This window comes from Xenopus tropicalis, chromosome 3 (genome assembly GCF_000004195.4).
Source record: "Xenopus tropicalis strain Nigerian chromosome 3, UCB_Xtro_10.0, whole genome shotgun sequence".
NCBI lineage: Eukaryota > Metazoa > Chordata > Amphibia > Anura > Pipidae > Xenopus > Xenopus tropicalis.
In genome coordinates, this window is record NC_030679.2 from 63,310,070 (window position 1) to 63,329,628 (window position 19,559).

The window sequence follows — 19,559 nt, forward strand, 5'->3', positions numbered from 1 at the left end:
GGTGGCGTGATGACGTCACACGCATGCGGAAATGCCATGTGCAGGAAGTTAACCTATGAGCGCTGTTGCTGAGTTACCACGTTCTGCTTGGGGTTGCGCTGCCCGGATGCATTCTTCTGTCTGTGAGCAAATTAACTCGTAGGGGCAAGTGAGTAAACGGAAAATGTTCCCCTTTTTTGCTCACAGTGTGATTTTGTGACTAAAACAAGATGTGCCCTACTTTAGATGGAGATTTTCTGTGGATCCTCCACTGGAACCTTTTTGTTGGCCGGAGTGGGTTCTGGGAGTTCTGTTTAGTAATGACTGGAGAGCCGTAGAATGCACATTTCTACCGTAGAAACTAGAAATATACTAAATACCCCACAATGATTTCACCCAAATACTAAGCCCTAATAGGTATATTTACGTTTCAGATCATCTGATAACCATAAATTGCCACATTCAGTTGTACAGCGCTAAAGTGTTCCACAGAATCAAATTCTGCAGAAAGTGGTAGGATCTGGGCGAATCCTGGATTCAGGGCATCCCTAGTATGAAAACAGCACATAAGACTAGTGTTATATGTCATCTAAGGTAGGGCACATTCATTAATTCATAAGGTTTACATTCCCAGTTTTCTGTGTGGTCCATAGTGTATTCATCATTTCAAGTGTAAAACCTAGAGAAGAATCTGTTATTTATAGAGCACTAACACGTTTACTTATCACTTTACAGACTTGGGGGTATATTTATCATGCTGTGTAAAAAGTGGAGTGAAATATTACTGGTGATGTTGCCCAGGGCAACCAATCAGCAATTAGATTTCAACAGGTAGAAAACCAAAGCAAAGCATCTGATTGGCTGCTATGAGCAACATCACTGGTGCTGTTTTACTTCACTTTTTACACAGCATGATAAATATACCCCTTTGTGTCTCATAAGCCCTGGACAGTTGGAGCTTACAGTCTAAACTGCATGTCATTCACACACAGTAGGGTCTATTTTATTAGGCATGAGACAAAGGGAGTACAATCTATTTGCAGACGGTGCCCAAGCTGCTACCAAACCCAGGACCACAGTGCTGTTAGGCAGAAATACTATCTGATTAACCTTTATTTATTTTTTCTCTTTGTACTGATGCAGAGATCTTTAAATACAGAAATTCACAAACAAGTCAAGAGGGTTGAGGAGACCGCCTCATACATATGCAAATAAGTCAAAAGGGATTCTGGGAACAAATTCCTTAAGGCTCTTAGAAAAATCCCATTTACATGGGTTTATCCTATAGGCTAAATCTTACCCACTGGGTTTTTAAAGCAGAAGCCAGGATAATAGCTGATCAAATTCCCAACTACAAATTGGTTTCGCCCTTCTTGGGGCTCATCAGAAATGCGATATCACTTGGAAATTGGGAATAGTATAGAATGTGGCCAACACCAAATAAATTAACACCATAATCCAATTCTATAACAACATGGCACTGATTGGCACAGGAGCCTGCCAGCAAATGGTTTTTGAGGCTGATACAGGAGACTCGCTCTTGGAACTATTGGCATTGTAGGATGCAGGCACATATATTGGAATGTTAAGAGTGACCCCTGGAATACTCTTTGCAGCAGGGACCAAAGTCTCACAAGGTGGGATTTTCCTAGTGCTTTTCTTAAAAGCTGTGTATTATATAGATATGTATATAATACAGCTCCTAGATTAATACATAAAAGCAAAACAATACTTTATTTATCTCATGGTATCGTGGGAAAGGAACCCTAACTACATTAGCTATGTGGCATCAGTGGATTAAATATTTTTAGAGGATCCCTTCTCAAACTTTTTTTTTTAAAGGTTTAGGATCATCTGGTCTACAGAATGTCTTCCCCAAGCAAAGCAATTGAACTGCAGCTACAGATGAAACAAAATGCTGAAGAACTGCAAGATTTTATGAGGGACTTGGAGAACTGGGAAAAAGATATCAAGCAAACAGATGCCAAGCTAAGAAATCAGACAGGCGTGGATAGCCAGGCAAGTGATAAATTATTTAAAAATAAACAATGTAAAATTACATTTAAGAAAAAAATAAATGAATCATCAGCTTGAAAAAAGAACTAAAATGTTCTGAAAGCTTGCTATGATTATCTTAGTTAGCCAATAAAGGTATCACCTTTTGTTATTTTTTATTTCAAAAGGGTTACCCCTGTAAACAGAAAAAAACAACAAACACCTATGCCTGCTCATCTATACATGCATTTGTATATCAAATTTAGAAAAATTATGTTCCATATTTTTATTTTGTCTGCCATAGAGCATATTATATTAAAATGTTTCCTTTCTAATAGGGAAAAAAAATTATTACTATTTACATAGTTTAATTTAGCCAAAATAGTGAGCCACTTACCAATGCTCAATTGCTCAATTTATGGGCATGAAGACCGCTACACTCAAGGGGGCAGATTTATCTTTTGCTTTGATAAGCCAACTACAGTTAAGCACATGCAATACATATCTAATTTAGATTATTGTCCTAGTTTCAGATAGATTTATAATATCTTTGAACGACAGTATTTGGAACATCGTAAACTCATTTTCTTGCCTCATACTCAGATATTGCCTCCTATCAGAAACAAAGATTTCAAGAAAAAGAAGAAGAGCAAATCTAAACCACCACTTGAAAAGAAGAGCCAAGAAGATGAAATAAAACCCAAGAAAAAGTTACTTGATTATGAGTATTGGGACAAACTTGATGTGGTATGTTACATAATATAGCATTTAGTATAAATATTTTAAGTATATTTTATTTTTATGCATGTAACCTGTACTAGCAGTCAGAATATATAAGCTCCAGTTTCCCAATCCTCCTAAAGTCTGTTTGAAGCAACACACATTTGGAAACTAGCAGTGTGCCTAGCAGTGATGTTTGATCATGTGTTTTAGTTTCCAACTGTTCCCGCTACAAAGAGAATGAGCTTGGTCATTGACAGAACTTATTTCATAAGGATTGGAGATCAAGATCATATTCAGCTTGGGTATAGTGTGACAATTTAGGATGCGAAAAGGTAGAATTCTTCAGGTTTTGCTTTGCCAAGAACAACCCCTAGATTTTTACTGAGACATATCATACAACTATTAACCTAGGTATTTTCATGAGCTAAGCACAATTCCTTGGGAAATTTAACTCCTTCTTCCCGCTCACAGTTTGCCTTCTGCTATTGGCTCTTGCAGAAGAGCCAATAGCAAAAGAAAAAAGAAGAGTTGCTGGAATGTAAAAAATATCAGAGTATAAAGCATACAGAAATGCATGAGGAGGGCCACATGTTTCATGTTTGTTTATGTAAATTGCGGGTGATTAATCTCCACCTGTGCTGTTGCCCATAGGACAGAGCTCTAGAAGATATAGATAAAGACAACAATGAATCGTCATCGGAGTCTGAATGTGGGGATGAAGATGGAATAACTGTAGACACAGAGAAAGCACTTTTAGAGAAAGAAAAGGTATTAAAAAAAAAAAAAAAAAAAGTTACATTTGTTATGGGTTTTTCCTAAGTTGTGAAATTTCTGAAATGGAAAATCAACATATGTTTATTATCCGGTTCAGCAATCATAGTCCACTGCAGAACCCCCAGCTGTCACATATATTGCTTTGTGGTGGCTCTGTGGAGTGCAGTTATCTATACAGACAGTCTAAGAAATAACTACATTATGTCATTTTTGCCCTGCCAACTTTCCCTGCTTTTAATTACAGCTATTGAATCTATTTTTGGCAAGCCTTTTATTCAGAATAATGTCATTGCCATTTCATGCCCTTTTACTAGTGGAAATTAGTAAGAAAAAAAATAAAATATTATTTGTTTGATTTTTGGATAATGGATTCTAGATTTGAGCTAAATATTCTTGTTTCACAATTTCCCAGGATGTTTATTATTTATAGAGCACCAAACCATTCTACAGTGCTGTACAATTTACTTTTAACATTATTAGTACATACTTTAGTACATACAGAATATACATAAAGTGCCTCCTAATGTAACTTGAAATTTACCATACCACTAAGAGCTTACTTTCTAATATAATTTTTTTCCTAAAGTATATTAAGAAATGTTATTAACCCCCCCCGTAAAATAAATCACTCCATTTTTTTCCTGACTATCTGAACACTTTTTTGCCATTTACTCATCTTTTCCCTGGCACCCTAGTGCTGACTGACACTTGTGCTTGTGCAGTAGAATAGGACATTATGCTCTACTGCCCAAGCCGTGAATGTCTTGGAGGTAAGCAAAATGACAGCTTGGTGCTCAGATCGTTTTTTCCTTTGGCCAGTGCATTTTATTCCAAAAATGAGCACCAACATTGGAAAAACCTAACTGTGCTTTTCACTGCAGGGTAAAAAGCATAGTTAAAGGAGTTTACTGTTCACAGTTCACTGGAGGGGAAAAGAATCCTTTCATTGAACTTAAAGTTAATTTTAATGTCTGGTCCCTGTGAATCACAGCAAGGGATTTGCTGTCTGCATATAGCCAATTCAATATTGTATCTTATTGTACAGCGCTGCGGAATATGTTGGTGCTTTATAAATGTTAATAAATAAAAATTGTATGCTGTGATATTGTGATCTTTTTCCAGTGTATAGTGTTTGTACATTTTAGAAACAATATTTTGTGTTCATGTCAAAATAACTTATTTTTAATACAGGGAAATAATTATTTTAAAAGTGGACAGTATGATGAAGCTATAGAATGTTATACTAGAGGAATGGATGCAGATCCCTATAATGCAGTTTTACCAACAAATCGTGCATCTGCCTTTTTTCGACTGAAAAAGTAAGTCCAAGCTTAGTAATTATCTGGACTCCTCACCTGTACAATGCATATTTTTAAATTTATGTGCCCTGATTTTTTTTTCATAATGAGACGGCAAGTGTTTCTTATTTTTCAGATATGCTGTTGCAGAATCTGACTGTAATCTCGCTATTGCTTTAAATCATAATTATGCAAAAGCATACGCTCGTCGAGGAGCAGCTCGTCTTGCACTAAAAGATCTACAAGGAGCAAAGGAAGGTTGGTGCTTTAATCAAATTTAAAAACAAAAAATGCATTCAGTCTGATCTGTAACTTTACATTTATCTTGTAGTAATGTATATGAACAGCTCCAAATCATCTCTGCCAAACCAACCAAAACATATTATTTAAGTACTGTCTTGGAGGAAATGCATTTATATGCAGGAACACAACACCTGGGCATAGCAAGTGGATTTTTCAAGAGGGAAGGGGCAATCATATTTTTGATTCATTTTTTAATTCAGCGTTTACTCTTAAAAAATATACACCTATGTGAGTAAGAACAATAAGTGGTAAACAAGTTGGTATTTTTGTTAACCCGTGATAGGAATGTACAACTACATTTGAGTCACTAATTCATGGTAAGACTGCAAGGTTCATAAAGGGGCAGAGAAAAATATTTAGTGATTTATTTTCCCAATAAAAAATGTGGGTTGAACCATATCTACTTTTACAGCATGCAGATTATATGGCAGTTGGGAAGAGCTTAATATTGGTCTTGATATTTTTATATAAAATAAATATTTATTTATTTATTTACAGATTATGAAAAAGTTTTAGAATTAGATGTCAACAATTTTGAAGCCAAGAACGAACTAAGGAAAATTAACAAGGTATTATTTTGTAATTAAAGTTAACAATCATTGAGGATTTTTTAGCTTGTTTAAATTTCAATTTATGTTAGCTTTATTTTAACAAATGAAAAGCTCACATTTCAAATCAGATAAAAGGATAGTTAATGTTTTGCTAACAAAAGCATATTAGCATAGACACACATTTGTTTTAGGTAAACATTGTTTTCAAATAGTAAAATATTGCTGTATTTTGTCACTATTTTACTATTCCCTTTTTCTTTATTTCATTATTACTAAAACATAAAATACTTTGTGATGAAATATGAAAAACTAGATAGGTTTGGTTTATTAATGTTTATTTTAATTAAGGATGACATTTTGCCTTTTAACAATTTTTTTATGGTTAATGGGTAATCTACCACAGGTGATAAAAAGATTTTTACATACAGTACAGGTACTTTTCTTGTACTTTTAAATCTTTTACATTTGGTGTTGTATTTATTAGGAGCTGCAGTCTTCCACTAGTGATGTCCAAGAAAAAGAAGCCATAGAAGAAAAAATTACTGTTGAAAATGAAGAAGAAAAGAAACAAATAGAGATTCAGCAGCGGAAGCAACAAGCTATTATGCAAAAAGATCTGGTTAGTTTTTTTTAAATTTTTTATTGTGTATGAGGAAAATAACATGGTTCAATACAGATAATAGCATTTAGAATTAAAGGGCACCTATTATGGTAAAAAAAATTCCCCACTGAAGGTACAGTTTTATGCCTATGATTAAGTGCACTTGTGCATAAAACACTTAGGCGTGTTTTTGTTTTTTAAATGAACAGATAAAATTGGGTTTTAACTGACATCGCTTGATGACTCTGGCGTGTGATTGAAGCTGTTTCTTTTCGTTCATGCAACTTTATAGAACCATATTCTTGTATGACTGCATTGTGCAGGGCAAGGCCATTTCACCCATGGGCATATCTGCTGTTTGTGTTTGCCCGACAAAGGGGTATGCCCCTGAAACGTTGCTGCTACACTTTCAATAAGCACACGGGCTAAACTCCACTTACATTATACTCGTTGTGCCAGTCATCCCCCTTCAGATCTGTTGTTTACCTGGCAGATCTGCCAGTATATGCACACTAACCTGAGAAATAATTCATAATCAGTTAGGTGGAATAAGGGACTGGTCAGATATGGATGTATGGGGTTTTATTCGGAAATAGTGATGATAAGCCTGTCATCATTTTTAGAATGGACAGAATTGGAGCAGGAAAATGTAAATAGGTTACTTTTAAAGAATTAAATGACTTGAATACTTATCTCTCTTTATACACCTCAAATTGTTCCCACATTAATGCTAAAGATATTTGTCTATATCCATTAATTATTTTACTTAAAAGCATCAGGAAAAAGTGTTTTGTGCTTTGACTGTGTATTGTTTTCACAGGGCAATGCATATTTTAAAGAAGGCAAGTATGAAATAGCTATTGACTGTTATAGTCAGGGAATGGAAGCAGACACCACAAATGCATTATTACCTGCAAATAGAGCAATGGCATACCTGAAAATTCAAAAGTAAGTATGTCATTTTGAATGTAAATATGGACTTTCTTAAATGTTTGGTAATACATACCTTCTGGTAATTAATCCACCTCCATATAAGAACACAAGACTAGTAAATAAGGCAATAAAGGACAATTTTACTAACTGTTACAGTGTTTACTTGTGAAATTCTGCCATTAAATGCATTGTTTCTCCATTCTCCTATTTGCTTAGCATAAGGAGACATTGTACTTGGAGTCAGACCTTCATCAGAAAGTGTAGAAGCATATAAGAAACTTGAGTTTCTGCAGCAGCAGTAGACAGTTTTACAAACTATGCAAAAACATGTTTTACAGGCACAACAAGTAAACAATAGTGCATAACTGAAAAAACAAAAAATCTCAGGAAAATATTATATATATTATATAAAATTTGACGGTAGCACATAAATTAGTTGTGATTTTGGTAATTGTACTACCATCAAAGCTTTAAAGTGCCGGATAATTCCTTACCACTCATTTGAACTGAAGAAACACTCGGATGAGTGGTGAAACGTTTTCAGAGTTACTTCAGATGTCCTGTTGCTTTAGAGTTATCACTCCTAGAAAGTGTATATTATGGCTTAACGCTACACTAGGGGGCAGTCATATAGTAATATTTAGGCAATCCCTTTAGAAACCTTTGCTGAAAAGAATGACATTAAATAATGTGCAGGGATAAAGAGTAGAAGATGGTAAAGGTGCCTGTAATGAATACTGTGTTTATTAATTATTTAGCAAATTATAAAGTTATATGGTATTGAGACCTTTTTGATTGCAGAGTCTAATCTAGCACACTCTGCATTGCATCCTCTAAAACCCTACAATTACAGTGTGTCATACTTCACACTGGAGCTGTCTGTAATCTTATACTGCAGAAAAACATTGCAAAAATGAACTGTGTCACAAAGGCTCTTTTTCTCTGTCTTGTTTGAATTACCTGAAATTACATATACTGTAGTACAAGCAGGAGTAGTTTAACTACTTACAATGGGATGTATGTATGTATGTATGTATATCTTTATTTATAAAGCGCTACTTATGTACGCAGCGCTGTACAGTAGGATTCATTAATACAGACAGGGGGGTTAAAGATAAATACAAAGTACAACAATAAATACAAATAAATACAAGGTACAGTTGCAATAAGAGTCAGAAACACAAGATGAAGGAGGTCCCTGCCCCGTAGAGCTTACAATCTATATGGGAGGGGTAACTAACAGACACAAATAGGCAAATATAAGTGCTATAGGTCACAGTGGGTGACATTACAGTATAAGTGCCAGTTTCCAGATCAGGTGCTGGGCGAGTGCTCCATAAGGTAGTCTTTAAGTTTAGTTTTAAAAAGACTGAGGGAGGATTCTCTCCGGAGGAAATCAGGGAGGGAATTCCAAATGTAAGGGGCAGCCAGGCAGAAGGATTTAAGGCGGGAAACAGCAGTAGTAGTGGGGGGCGCAACCAAACGGTTGCTCTGCGAGGAACGAAGGAGTCGGCCAGGAACGTACGGAGACACCAGGGAAGAGATGTAGTGAGGAGCAGAGGAATGGAGGGATTTGAAGGTTAAGAGAAGGAGTTTGTAAACTATTCTTTGTTTAACAGGAAGCCATGATAAGGCCTTTAGCAGGGGAAGGGCCTGAACTCTCCTGGATGAGAGGAGGAGAATTCTGGCAGCGGTGTTTAATATAGACTGTAGGGGGGAAAGATGGGAATTAGGGAGGCCGGTTAGCAGCAGGTTACAGTAGTCAAGTCGGGATAGGATGAGGGCATGCATGAGCAGCCTAGCTGTTACAGTAGAAAGAAAGGGCCGGATTTTGGCAATATTGCGTAAGAAAAAGTGACAGGTTTTGACAGTGGTGTTAGTATGGTCAGAGAAGGAGAGACTGGAGTCAAAGATCACCCCCAAACAACGCATGGAATTGACAGGGTTGATGAGGGTGCCTTCAATAGAGATAGAAAAGGGGGGAGTAGGACCAGGTTTAGGCGGAAAGATCATTAGTTCAGTTTTTGTTAGGTTGAGTTTGAGGTGGCGTTGGTTCATCCAATTGGAGATAGCCAGGAGGCAGATGTGAAGGTTACTGCTATGCATCAATACACAAGAAAGTAGTTTGCGCACACCTTTGTATCACTCATACACTCGGAAATAGTGTTTGCAACTCTGCAGTAAAGTAGGGTTAAAACATTTCCTTGTACCTGATTTCACCCAATAAAATACTTGTCCTGCAACAAAAGGTGGGCTACAGCACTACTGCTATTACATGGTATGGCTGAACTTTTGCATCTAGCCATTTCAAAAATATAGACTTCCTTCCCCTAAGAGCAGATCTGGATGGCACATCAAACAAAGCTGTCTTATAGTCTTATATTTCACTTATATTTTTCAGGTATAAAGAAGCAGAGACTGACTGTACACTAGCCATATCACTCGATGCATCTTATTGCAAAGCTTTTGCTAGAAGAGGAACAGCCAGGATAATGCTTGGAAAACAAAAGGAAGCAAAAGAAGGTAAGACATACATGTGCAATTGCTAATTGCCTTATACAGAACTATTTGAATTTGCAGTTGCATTTACAGATAATTTTTCAAATCATCAAATTTTGTGATTTAATTGGAAACTATCTTAGAATTCCTTTTTTAATATTAAAAAAAACTATATCCATTATTTGTAAAGATATCACCTTTTACCAAGGCATTGGCATTATTGTTCATTTATTTATGGCCAGGTCTTATGCAATTAGCCGTTTTTCTGATGGTATCATATGTTATGTTCACTATTCTCTGAATTTTTGGCACCTTTGTTAATATGTACAATTTTCTTCTATTGATAGATTTTGAAATGGTTTTAAAATTGGATCCTGGAAACAAACAAGCTGTTCTTGAACTGGAAAAAATATCTCGGGTATATCAAAATACAACAGTTTATCATTATAATTGCTAGTCTTCACTAAATACTGGGCAAGCAGGCATCTCTGTCCTTAGATATATAGATATATATTCTCTGAGGCAGACTTTCTGCAAGTAGCAAAGTAGTTCTTTAAAGCACTGTGTTAGTATGTTTGGACATGTGTCACCCTTATCGTGTTTGGGCAAAAATGACAAATTGCAGAAGGGAAGCAACTTTAAAGCATGTGTAATAAGAAAAAATAATCCAATATGCATTTATACATTAAACATATTTGCAGTAATTCTGGACAGGAAATCTAATGGTGCACAAGTTTTATTATTCACACAAACTAAAATGCAGTAATGCTTCCAGTTAACCCCATGTGTTTATTTTCTGGTTTAGGAACTAAGGAGCAATGAAAAAGATACAAAAGGAAATAAGGAGAGAAAGTTAATAAACGCAGTTGAAAAGCTTCCTCATCAGAGGTCCACTGTAAGTTTTAGCTACACTAATGGGATCATTTACTAACTGACGTTTGCAAGATTTACTATGCGACAAAGCGGCTAAAAATCCGAATTCGACAATTAGCCAGCTAAAACTTGTTGAGACCATGCAGTTATCATCTTTAACCAAGGCATTGGCATTTTTTTTCCTTTCATAACTTTTTTACTCTTTACTTTTTTATTTTTGTGTCCTTTTTAGAAACCATTAAGAAGGATGGTAATTGAAGAAGTTGGAGGCCCAGTTGAAAGTTGTATCAGTAGCCTAAATGAAAGTAACCACGGGAAAGCAGACTCTATGGATTTAATAACGAAGGCCGATAAACAAGATCTGAACGAAGAACAGAACTTTTGCAGCTTACCTGATGTTCCCAGTGCAAAGGTCCCAAAAATAGAAGAAATCAGTGATACATATGGTTCTTGGTAGGTTCTTGGTAGAAATTAGCAATTTTTCCCTAGCAGTGGTACCAAAACTGGAGAACCTAAAGCAGCTGCAAAAGGGATCAGCCTGAATTCTATCTAGGTTTAGATTTGAATAAAATGCCTGCTTGCCCTCATAGATAAACCTAAGACCAGCTTGAAGGCTATTTTAGTTGAACATCTATTTGTTGCTGTAACTTAGTGGGTCCTCCATGCATGACTTGAAAAGAAAAAGATGGGCATCTGCTTTTGGATTTATATCCTCCAGTGTTTCCATCTTAGATCCCTTAACAAACGTTACACATTTTATTTCATAAGCTCTTAGAGTAAAAATTTATTTTAATTTCATTTATATTACAATAGTTTGGTACGTTCCACTGGAGGACAGTGAATTATATGTGGTGGCTCTCTAATGTTTACTAAAGTGGATAACTAACCTAATCTATTGAAAAGTTTGTACAGAATTGTGATAGTATAATAGTAAAATAGTGCAAAGTGCTATGGTTTCTACCTAATATGCAGGGACATAAAGACTTGCAGTATCTAGAGCAGTGCTGTCTGCTGACATACAAGAAGTGTGTTACAGTCATGGTTTACAAATGACACCTTTTTATGGAACGTTTAACATATTGCATAGTGTATAGGTATGCAATCCCTTATTTGGAGACCAGTTCCAAATTACAGGAAGGCCATTACCCATAGACTCCATTTTAATCAAATATTTTAACATTTTAAAACATATTTCCCTTTTCTTTGTAATATTAAAATGGCACAGTTAACTTGACCCCAGCTAATATATAATTAATCCTTACTGGGTTTATTCAATGTTTAAATTATTTTTAGTAGACATGAAGTATAGAGATCTAAATCTTTTTGTGAATAACAGGTTTCATACCTGTACATATCTGGATTCCCTTTCCTTTTGTATACATTATTCACTTTTGTTTCTCTTTTCAGAAGTCTTCTAAACTTTTTCCATTTAAAGCTGTAAATGTGTATGTATACAGGCCAGTTACTTATGTGCTCATGGTTCCTCTGTGGATTTGTTTACATGGTTAAACAGCAGGCTCTCAGAATAGATTCGCTTGTATTATTTTTTGTACTGAATATTTTAATTTAGTTCCGGTTTGATTTTATTTATAGCGAACCATCTTCTGGAGAGGAGCACTCTGTATCTCAGCCGTCGCCTCCAAAAATCGAAAAAGTTGTCACAACATTTTCTGAGTCTCTGAATATAGGGATTCCTGTAGTTCCTACAAACTCTTTCCAGCTTGAGTCGGACTTCAGAAGATTGAAAGGGAATCCTGACTTATTGTATAGGTACCTAAAAGTAAGTTCTTACTGCAGCCACATAATCTTCTTTTATGAAAGAAGTTATTAAAAGAGAAGGAAAGGTTAAATCACTGATGATTGTTATTCCTTGTCTGATACCATAGAATTATCTTTTTCCTGCTTCTTCCTTCTTTGTGCCAGGTGCTCATGTGGAGTGAAAAGCTGAACTAAAACTATACCCCCCAAACAATGTAGGTCTCTATTAATATGTATAGCATAAAACAGCTTATTCATATGTGCCGTTAGTTGACCCTAAATAGAAAATTGGCATTTTCAGTACTAAGGGCCACCCCCTGGAATAATATGGTAATTCAGGTGCACACAAACAAACCAAGGACACACATACATGTTAGGTCACCAACATCTTTTCCCTTGAGCCCCCATTTAGCGATGGGCTGTGTGCTCCCTCAGAGATCACCTGACCAGAAATGATGCAGATCTAACTGTAACAGGAAGAAGTATGGGAATAAAAGACATTGGCAGCCCATCGCTAAATGGGGGCTCAAGGGAAAAGATGTTGGTTAAGTGTTCATTATGGGAGTATAGTTTTCCTTTAAAGGACATATCAACACATAAAATATTTTTTTGCCTAATAAAAGAAAACATAATTCTAAGCAACTTTTATAAATGAATTTATTAAAGTTTTAGTGCTTTAGAAGTTATTTGTAAATGTAATTGCTATTGAAAGCAGCATTTGCTTAACTCCTGGTCATGACTTTTTTTAACAGTGTTGCAAAAACCAGTCTCCTCTAGCAAGACAGGTCTGTCGAACTGCTACCTTGTGTTACATGTTTCAAAAGCCAGAGCCACAAGGGCAGAGAATAAAAAAGGACAAACGCTGCTTTTAATAGCAATTATATATACAAATAACTTGAAAACCATTACAAATTTAGAATGAATATCACTTAGGGGCACATTTACTAACCCACGAACGGGTCGAAATGAGTCAGATTGCGTTTTTTTCGTAAAGATCGGTATTTTGCGATTTTTTCGTATTTTTTGCGATTTTTTCGGCGTCTTTACGAATTTTTCGTTACCAATACGATTTTTGCGTAAAAATGCGAGTTTTTCGTAGCCATTACGAAAGTTGCGTAAAATCTTGCGATTTTTCGTATCGTTAAAACTTGCGCGAAACTTCGCACCTTTTAAGTTTTAACGCTACGAAAAAGGCGCAACTTTTCGCGTAAGTTTTAACGCTACGGAAAAATCGCAAGATTTTACGCAACTTTCGTAAAGGCTACGAAAAACTCGCGTTTTTACGCAAAAATCGTATTGGTAACGAAAAATTCGTAAAGACTCCGAAAAAAATCGCAAAACATACGAAAAAGTCGCAAAATGTTCGTTTTCAAGTCGGAACTTTTCCAATTCGGGTCGGATTCGTGGGTTAGTAAATCAGCCCCTAAGAGTCACTAAGAATTAGGATTTCTTTTATTAGGCAAAACATATTTCTTGTGTTGATGTCCTTTAAAAGCAAAAAAGCTTGATATTTCACTCTTCTTCAAATGTGTCAACCTGTGGCCATTAAAGAATGGAGGAAGATCACTTTGTGGTGCTTGGTGAGAAGTAGCCAGATCTGGTGCACTATTCTATTAACAGGAACATGTGGCCAGGGTATAAAGTAAGCGATTATAATCATTAACCTAACATTTGGCACCCACCAGTGATTTAGTCTTTCTTTCTCCTTTAATTTGACTTTAGAAATTTATTTTCCGATCTTAATTTTACATTGCGTTGTCAGCTATTAATGAATATACAGTTTTACAGTTACACTTTTTAATTATGTGTGCTGTCATTTGTATTATTTGTTTTTCACCCTCTTAGCAAATTGAGCCCTCGTTTTATGGTAAATTGTTCCAAAAAGCTTTGGATCCAGACCTGTTCAGTGAAATTCTGACAATTCTCAGAGAGCAGTATATTAAGTAAGTACAGAGTTTATAATGTCTACTTTGCAATAAATTGTATATTATTTTTGTCCTTTTTCCACTTTCATTTTTAGATCTGATTAGAGCATCTGATAATGCAAGCCAAATAAGTATTTAACAAGTTGTGAGAATTATATATAAGTTCCTTGTTATAAAAAGGAAATAGGGCCCATTTGAAAGGTTTAAAAACTATAGTTTTGGCTTTAGAAAAACTGTCATCTATTTTTGGATAATAAGCGGAATAGGCATATAGCTTACATCTGCTGAGGGTTTTTATTTGAAAAAAACATTGAACATTAGCTTTTTTGGGGTATCAGCTAAGTTCTGTTGAGAATGCTGGCTGGCAACACAAATAAATAGTCAATATTCTGTTTTAACATACTGTAGCACTAAATAAGAATAACTTACTGGAATTTTTAACTAGCATATTAAAAATGGATTTGTCCTTGTTCAAAGGGGTGGTTCACCTTTATAATGAAATGTGTATATGGCTGTTTTTCCCACAAGCAAGCATTTTTCCAATATATACAAATTACCAAAAATGAATGGCTTAGAAGATATCAACAGCTCATTTCCAGTGGACTGGCTACACAAGTGTTTCTCAGCTTTGTTGCATTGCTTCATTAGTGCAGGGATAAGATACCTAGGCTGCTTCTACCAATTGGAGTCTGTAGTTGCCATTGTTCCACATGAGGAGAAAAGCTGTATCAACAAAAGCCAAGGAGGCTATTATGAGGCTGGAAAACGAAAATAAAATCATTCGAGACATTGGTCAGACTTTAGGATTACCAAAATCATCTGGCTGGAATATCATTAAGAACAATGAATGCACTGGTGAGCCCTTAATCACAATCGGACTGGTAGGCCAAGAAAGACCTCCACTGCTGATGACAGAAGAATCCTCACTATGGAAAGAAAAATTCTTAAACGCTTGTCCAACCAATTAGAAACATTCTTCAGGAGGCAGATGTGTCTTTGTCAGAGACTTCTATCTGCAAAAGACTTAATGAACAGAAATACAAAAGCTACACTACAAGATGCAAACCACTAGTTAGCTACAAAAATGGGCAGATTGTATTGTATTGTATTGTGAAAAAGTACCTTAAAGAGCCTGCAGAATTCTGGAAAAAGGTGTTATGGACAGAGAAGACCAAGATTAACCTGTATCCGAGTGATGGCAAGAAAGTGTGGCAAAAAAAGGAACTGCCCAAAATCCAAAGCATACCAGCTCATCTGTTAAACATGGTGGTGGGGGTGTTAAGGCTTGGGCATGTATAGCTGCCACAGGTACTGCCACACTTATCTTCATTGATAGAAGATAGAAACATCTTATCTGCTCAAGTTCCAGTAAATGGCTCCAAACTCATTGGACGGAGCTTCATCCTGCAACAAAATAATGATCCCAAACGTATTGTTAAGGCAGTGGCAGAGCATCACCAGAGAAAATACTCAGAATCTGGTGATGTCTATGAATTGCAGACTTTAAGCTGTCATTGCATGCAAGGGATATACACCAAAGTACTAAACATTATTGCTTTAATATACCTACCATTACTTTGTCCCAAACATTATGGTGCCCTGAAATGAGGGGGACTATGGATAAAAAGTGTTGTAATTTCTACATGGCGAAACAGAAATGTATGCAAATAACTTTAAATTACAGTCTGGAATGTACACTTCATAATGTTTGAATTGTTTGATTTAAAATTTTACACTGAGGAGCAGAGGGGTAAACCAAAGAAAAATGTGTCTTTGCCCCAAACATTGTGAAGGGATATTCAACAAAGTAATAAACATTACTGCTTAATATGCCTACCATTACTTTGTCCCAAACATTATGGTGCCCTGAAATGTGGGGAACTGTTTATAAAAAGTGTTCTGATTTCTACATGGCAAATATGAAATGTATGCAAATAACTTTAAAGAAATACTGTCATGAGAAAACATGTTTTTTTTAGAACGCATCAACTTGTCCAGCAGAATCCTGCATTGAAATCCGTTTTTCAAAAACACAAACAGATTTCTTCTATATTTAATTTTGAAATTTCACATAGGGCTAGCCATATTCTTCATTTCCCAGGGTGCCACAGCCATGTGACCTGTGCTCTGATATACTTCAGTCACACTTTACTGCTGAGCTGCAAGTTGGAGTGATATCACCCCCCCCCCCCCCCTCCCAGCAGCTGATCAGCAGAACAATGGGAAGGTAGCAAGGTAGCAGCTCCCAGTAGATATCAGAATAGCACTCGAAACTAAGAAATCCAAGTCCAGTTTGGGACTCCTCCAGTTACATGGGAGTAGGAGAAACAGGTTACCTGAAAGCATTTCTAATGTGTAGCGCTGGCTCCTTCTGAAAGCTCAGACTCAGGCACAATGCACTGAGATGGCTGCCTACACACCAATATTACAGCTAAAAAAAAAAATACATTTGTTGGTTCAAGAATAATATTTTAAATGTTAGAGTGATTTAGTTGCTAAGGTAAACAGTGTAATTTAGAAATAAAAAGTACACCATAAAAATCATGACAGAATCCCATTAAATGAAAGTCTGGCATGTGCACTTTAATCAAAGAAAAATGTGCCTTTGTCCCAATCATTATTGAGGGCACTGTACTTCAACTCTAGTAGTCCATAGTAGGTAATCAGATGGTAGTGTTTACTGGTCCACCGTAAGAATAATTAAAAAAACCAAAAAAAAAAAACCTGATTAGTTGCCAAGGACTTCTTCTCCTGGAGAAAACTTCACACCTCTAATTACTTTGCACTTTTTAACATAGATATTTTCTGACATGTAGATTAATATTTATATATTCTGTCTGAATGTTTTTGCTAACATGTACCATGCATTTGTAATATGCTTATCTTTTAACATTTTAAAGTTCTCTTTCATATATTTGCAACTTATGTTTTAGCCTTGTTTTGTGCTAATTTTGCTTTCTGTTTTTCCATTGTAGCAAAGACAGCTGCGATCTTATCTTTGAAATATTACAAAGGCTGTCTGAACTGAAGAGATTTGACATGGCTGTAATGTTCCTCTCAGGATCAGATAGAAATAGTAAGTGCTGTCTATACACTCTATTAAAAAAAGATTTTGATCTGAAGACAATGTATAATAATATTTAGTATCATTGATTAGGGTTTAGATAAAATTTTGTTGCAGAGGAATGTTTTGCCTAGTATATGATTAACAGCGACTAAGGACTGTTGTCAGAGAGGGATTGCTAGAGGAATTGCTCAGAAATGAGAAAGTTAGCATTGCTAAGCACACTTGCCTACTACTGCTACCATTAGTCTTATGCCTCCTCTCCTTTGGCAGCAAATTAAAGTGTTGCAGACAGCTCACTTTTCGAGTCAGCAATTGCTGCTATTATATAACAATAAGGATAATAACCTATGAAAATGAAATGAGTTTGTTTGGCTATGTTTTGTGAAACCGTTATGCCAGTTGTCATAACATTATCTATATCCATAAACTCTACTTTATATTCAACAATTATATTGTTAAGTACAAAAAGGACTGACATAAATAACAAATGAAACGGAAACTTACCATTTTATCACCACAGAAGTCTGTTCTTAAGAGAAATTGGAAAGCATGCCTTCCATTACTGTCTTGTTTGTTGTCTTTGGCTGTTGTACTGTGTAATGTGCTATGCTGTAAGTAGAAGTGTTGGCCCCGAGTATCAGGACTGGCTCTTTTAAAGGAACAGTAACATTAAAAAATAAAAATGTTTTAAAATAATTAAAATATAATGTACTGTTGCCCTGCACTGGTAAAAGTTGCGTGTTTGCTTCAGAAAGACTACTATAGTTAATAGAAATAGCTGTTGTGTAGCCATGGGGGCAGCCATTTAAATTGAAAAAAGGAGAAAAGGCACAGGTTACATAAGAAGATAACAGATTACTGTGTAGAATACAATGGGAATCTATGCTACTTATCTGTTATCTGCTCAGTAACCTGTGCCTTTTCTCCTTTTTTCAATTTAAATGGCTGCCCCCATGGCTACACAGCAGGGTATTTATATAAACTGTAGTAATGTTTATGAAGCAAACACACAACTTTTACCAGTGCAGGGCAATAGTACATAATATATTGATTATTTTTATACACTTTCATTTTTTGGTGTTACTGTTCCTTTAACCAAATCCTCACTAATCTCTGGCAATATTTATCATATAGTTGATAAAGCTGGTATAGTTCATTTTTTGGCTCACACAAATGTCTAGGGTATTAGTTTTGATGCTACATATGATACCTGTTTTCTTTTTTGCAGATGCCCACATCTTATTTTCACACCTAGAGCAATCGCTGAAAGGCAGTGTCTCTCTTAATGCTTTGAAGAAAAAATATGGCCTTTAAATCTGTGCTTGTAAACAGAGGACAGTCTGATGAGGCTATAAAACTGAAAAAGAAGGAGACCATCTGAAGCCAAAACTCAGTGTTACTAACAGCAGGGGCAGATACCATATTATTTTTGTATACACAGATTATGAGTGCCTGCTGGTTAAATTATTAAAATATACTATTTATTCTCCCAGTACGTGCAATTAGTTCTCCTTCCAAGCCCTGTAGTATTTCATCCATCCTTCATCCATACAGCAATGTTTGCCAACCATACCAGTGCTAATTGGCACATTGTAACAGGGCATGTGCAGAGCCGCCTGTTCTGGCTTGTGGGCTGAAATGCGCTTCTCTAAAATCTTCTGATGAAATTACATCCTGGAGAGTTGGGAAGAACTATTTAGAGCTCTTTATTTGTTACAACTGAATCACCAGACGCTCTCTAAAAAATAATGTAGACCTGCCCCAGAATAAAGCATTTTAAGATGGCTAGAATTTTTTTTTAAATGTATATTTCTGAGATGCTTATGAGTTTCAGATTTAAGTTGACAGGATGTATACAAAATAAATGTATTTTTCCTAACACTTTTCTGCTTAATAATTTGAGATTTTGTGACATTTTGCTGTTTGATTTCTGTCCACTACAAAGGCAGCAGATGAAATGAATCCTATTTATATGGACTGCAGGCCATGGCTCAGCTGCAGCAGTCTGCAATGATTTTTAAAATTATTTTTACAAATAACAGGTGTTTATAGTGCTTGCTAATAACCAATGTTACATGACTGCAAACACCAATTAAAGAATATGAGTTAGAAGCAGAATTCTAGGGGTAAATATTTTTTTTATTCGAAATGTCACCCATCCATCAAGTCCAACAATTCAGTGTATCCCCAAGCATCAGTAGCACACAGTAGCCAAAATTAAACTGTAGCTATGGGTATTTTGTCTGTCCAGGAACATATCTAAGCCCCTCCTAAAGACAT

General features: G+C 35.8%; 1 protein-coding gene across 2 annotated transcripts; it reads left to right on the forward strand.

The window, feature by feature from the left end:
* Positions 1–35: 35 nt before the first annotated feature.
* On the forward strand, positions 36–19,160 carry rpap3 (RNA polymerase II associated protein 3). 2 transcript variants are annotated; one of them, XM_012959037.3, is made up of 17 exons: positions 36–122; positions 1,822–1,998; positions 2,578–2,721; positions 3,349–3,465; positions 4,663–4,790; positions 4,906–5,027; positions 5,571–5,641; positions 6,108–6,242; positions 7,045–7,172; positions 9,559–9,680; positions 10,004–10,074; positions 10,462–10,551; positions 10,762–10,982; positions 12,123–12,309; positions 14,133–14,230; positions 17,188–17,288; positions 18,508–19,160. In XM_012959037.3, exons 2-17 carry the CDS (start codon positions 1,846–1,848, stop codon positions 18,591–18,593), a joined length of 1,974 nt encoding a protein of 657 aa, XP_012814491.1. In that variant the 5' UTR covers positions 36–122; positions 1,822–1,845; the 3' UTR covers positions 18,594–19,160. The 2 variants fall into 2 exon arrangements, with proteins under 2 accessions (XP_012814491.1, NP_001016680.1); NM_001016680.2 differs by lacking the exon at positions 36–122 and adding an exon at positions 129–148 and having other exon boundaries at positions 18,508–19,158.
* Positions 19,161–19,559: the final 399 nt, after the last annotated feature.

Excerpts from the sequence above, each read along its gene's own strand:
- rpap3 (XM_012959037.3), top strand. The coding sequence starts at position 1,846 with ATGTCTTCCCCAAGCAAAGCAATTGAACTGCAGCTACAGATGAAACAA. Across the intron at positions 12,310-14,132 it reads TATTGTATAGGTACCTAAAA|CAAATTGAGCCCTCGTTTTA; the intron begins GTAAGTTCTTAC and ends TCACCCTCTTAG. Across the intron at positions 17,289-18,507 it reads CTCAGGATCAGATAGAAATA|ATGCCCACATCTTATTTTCA; the intron begins GTAAGTGCTGTC and ends TCTTTTTTGCAG.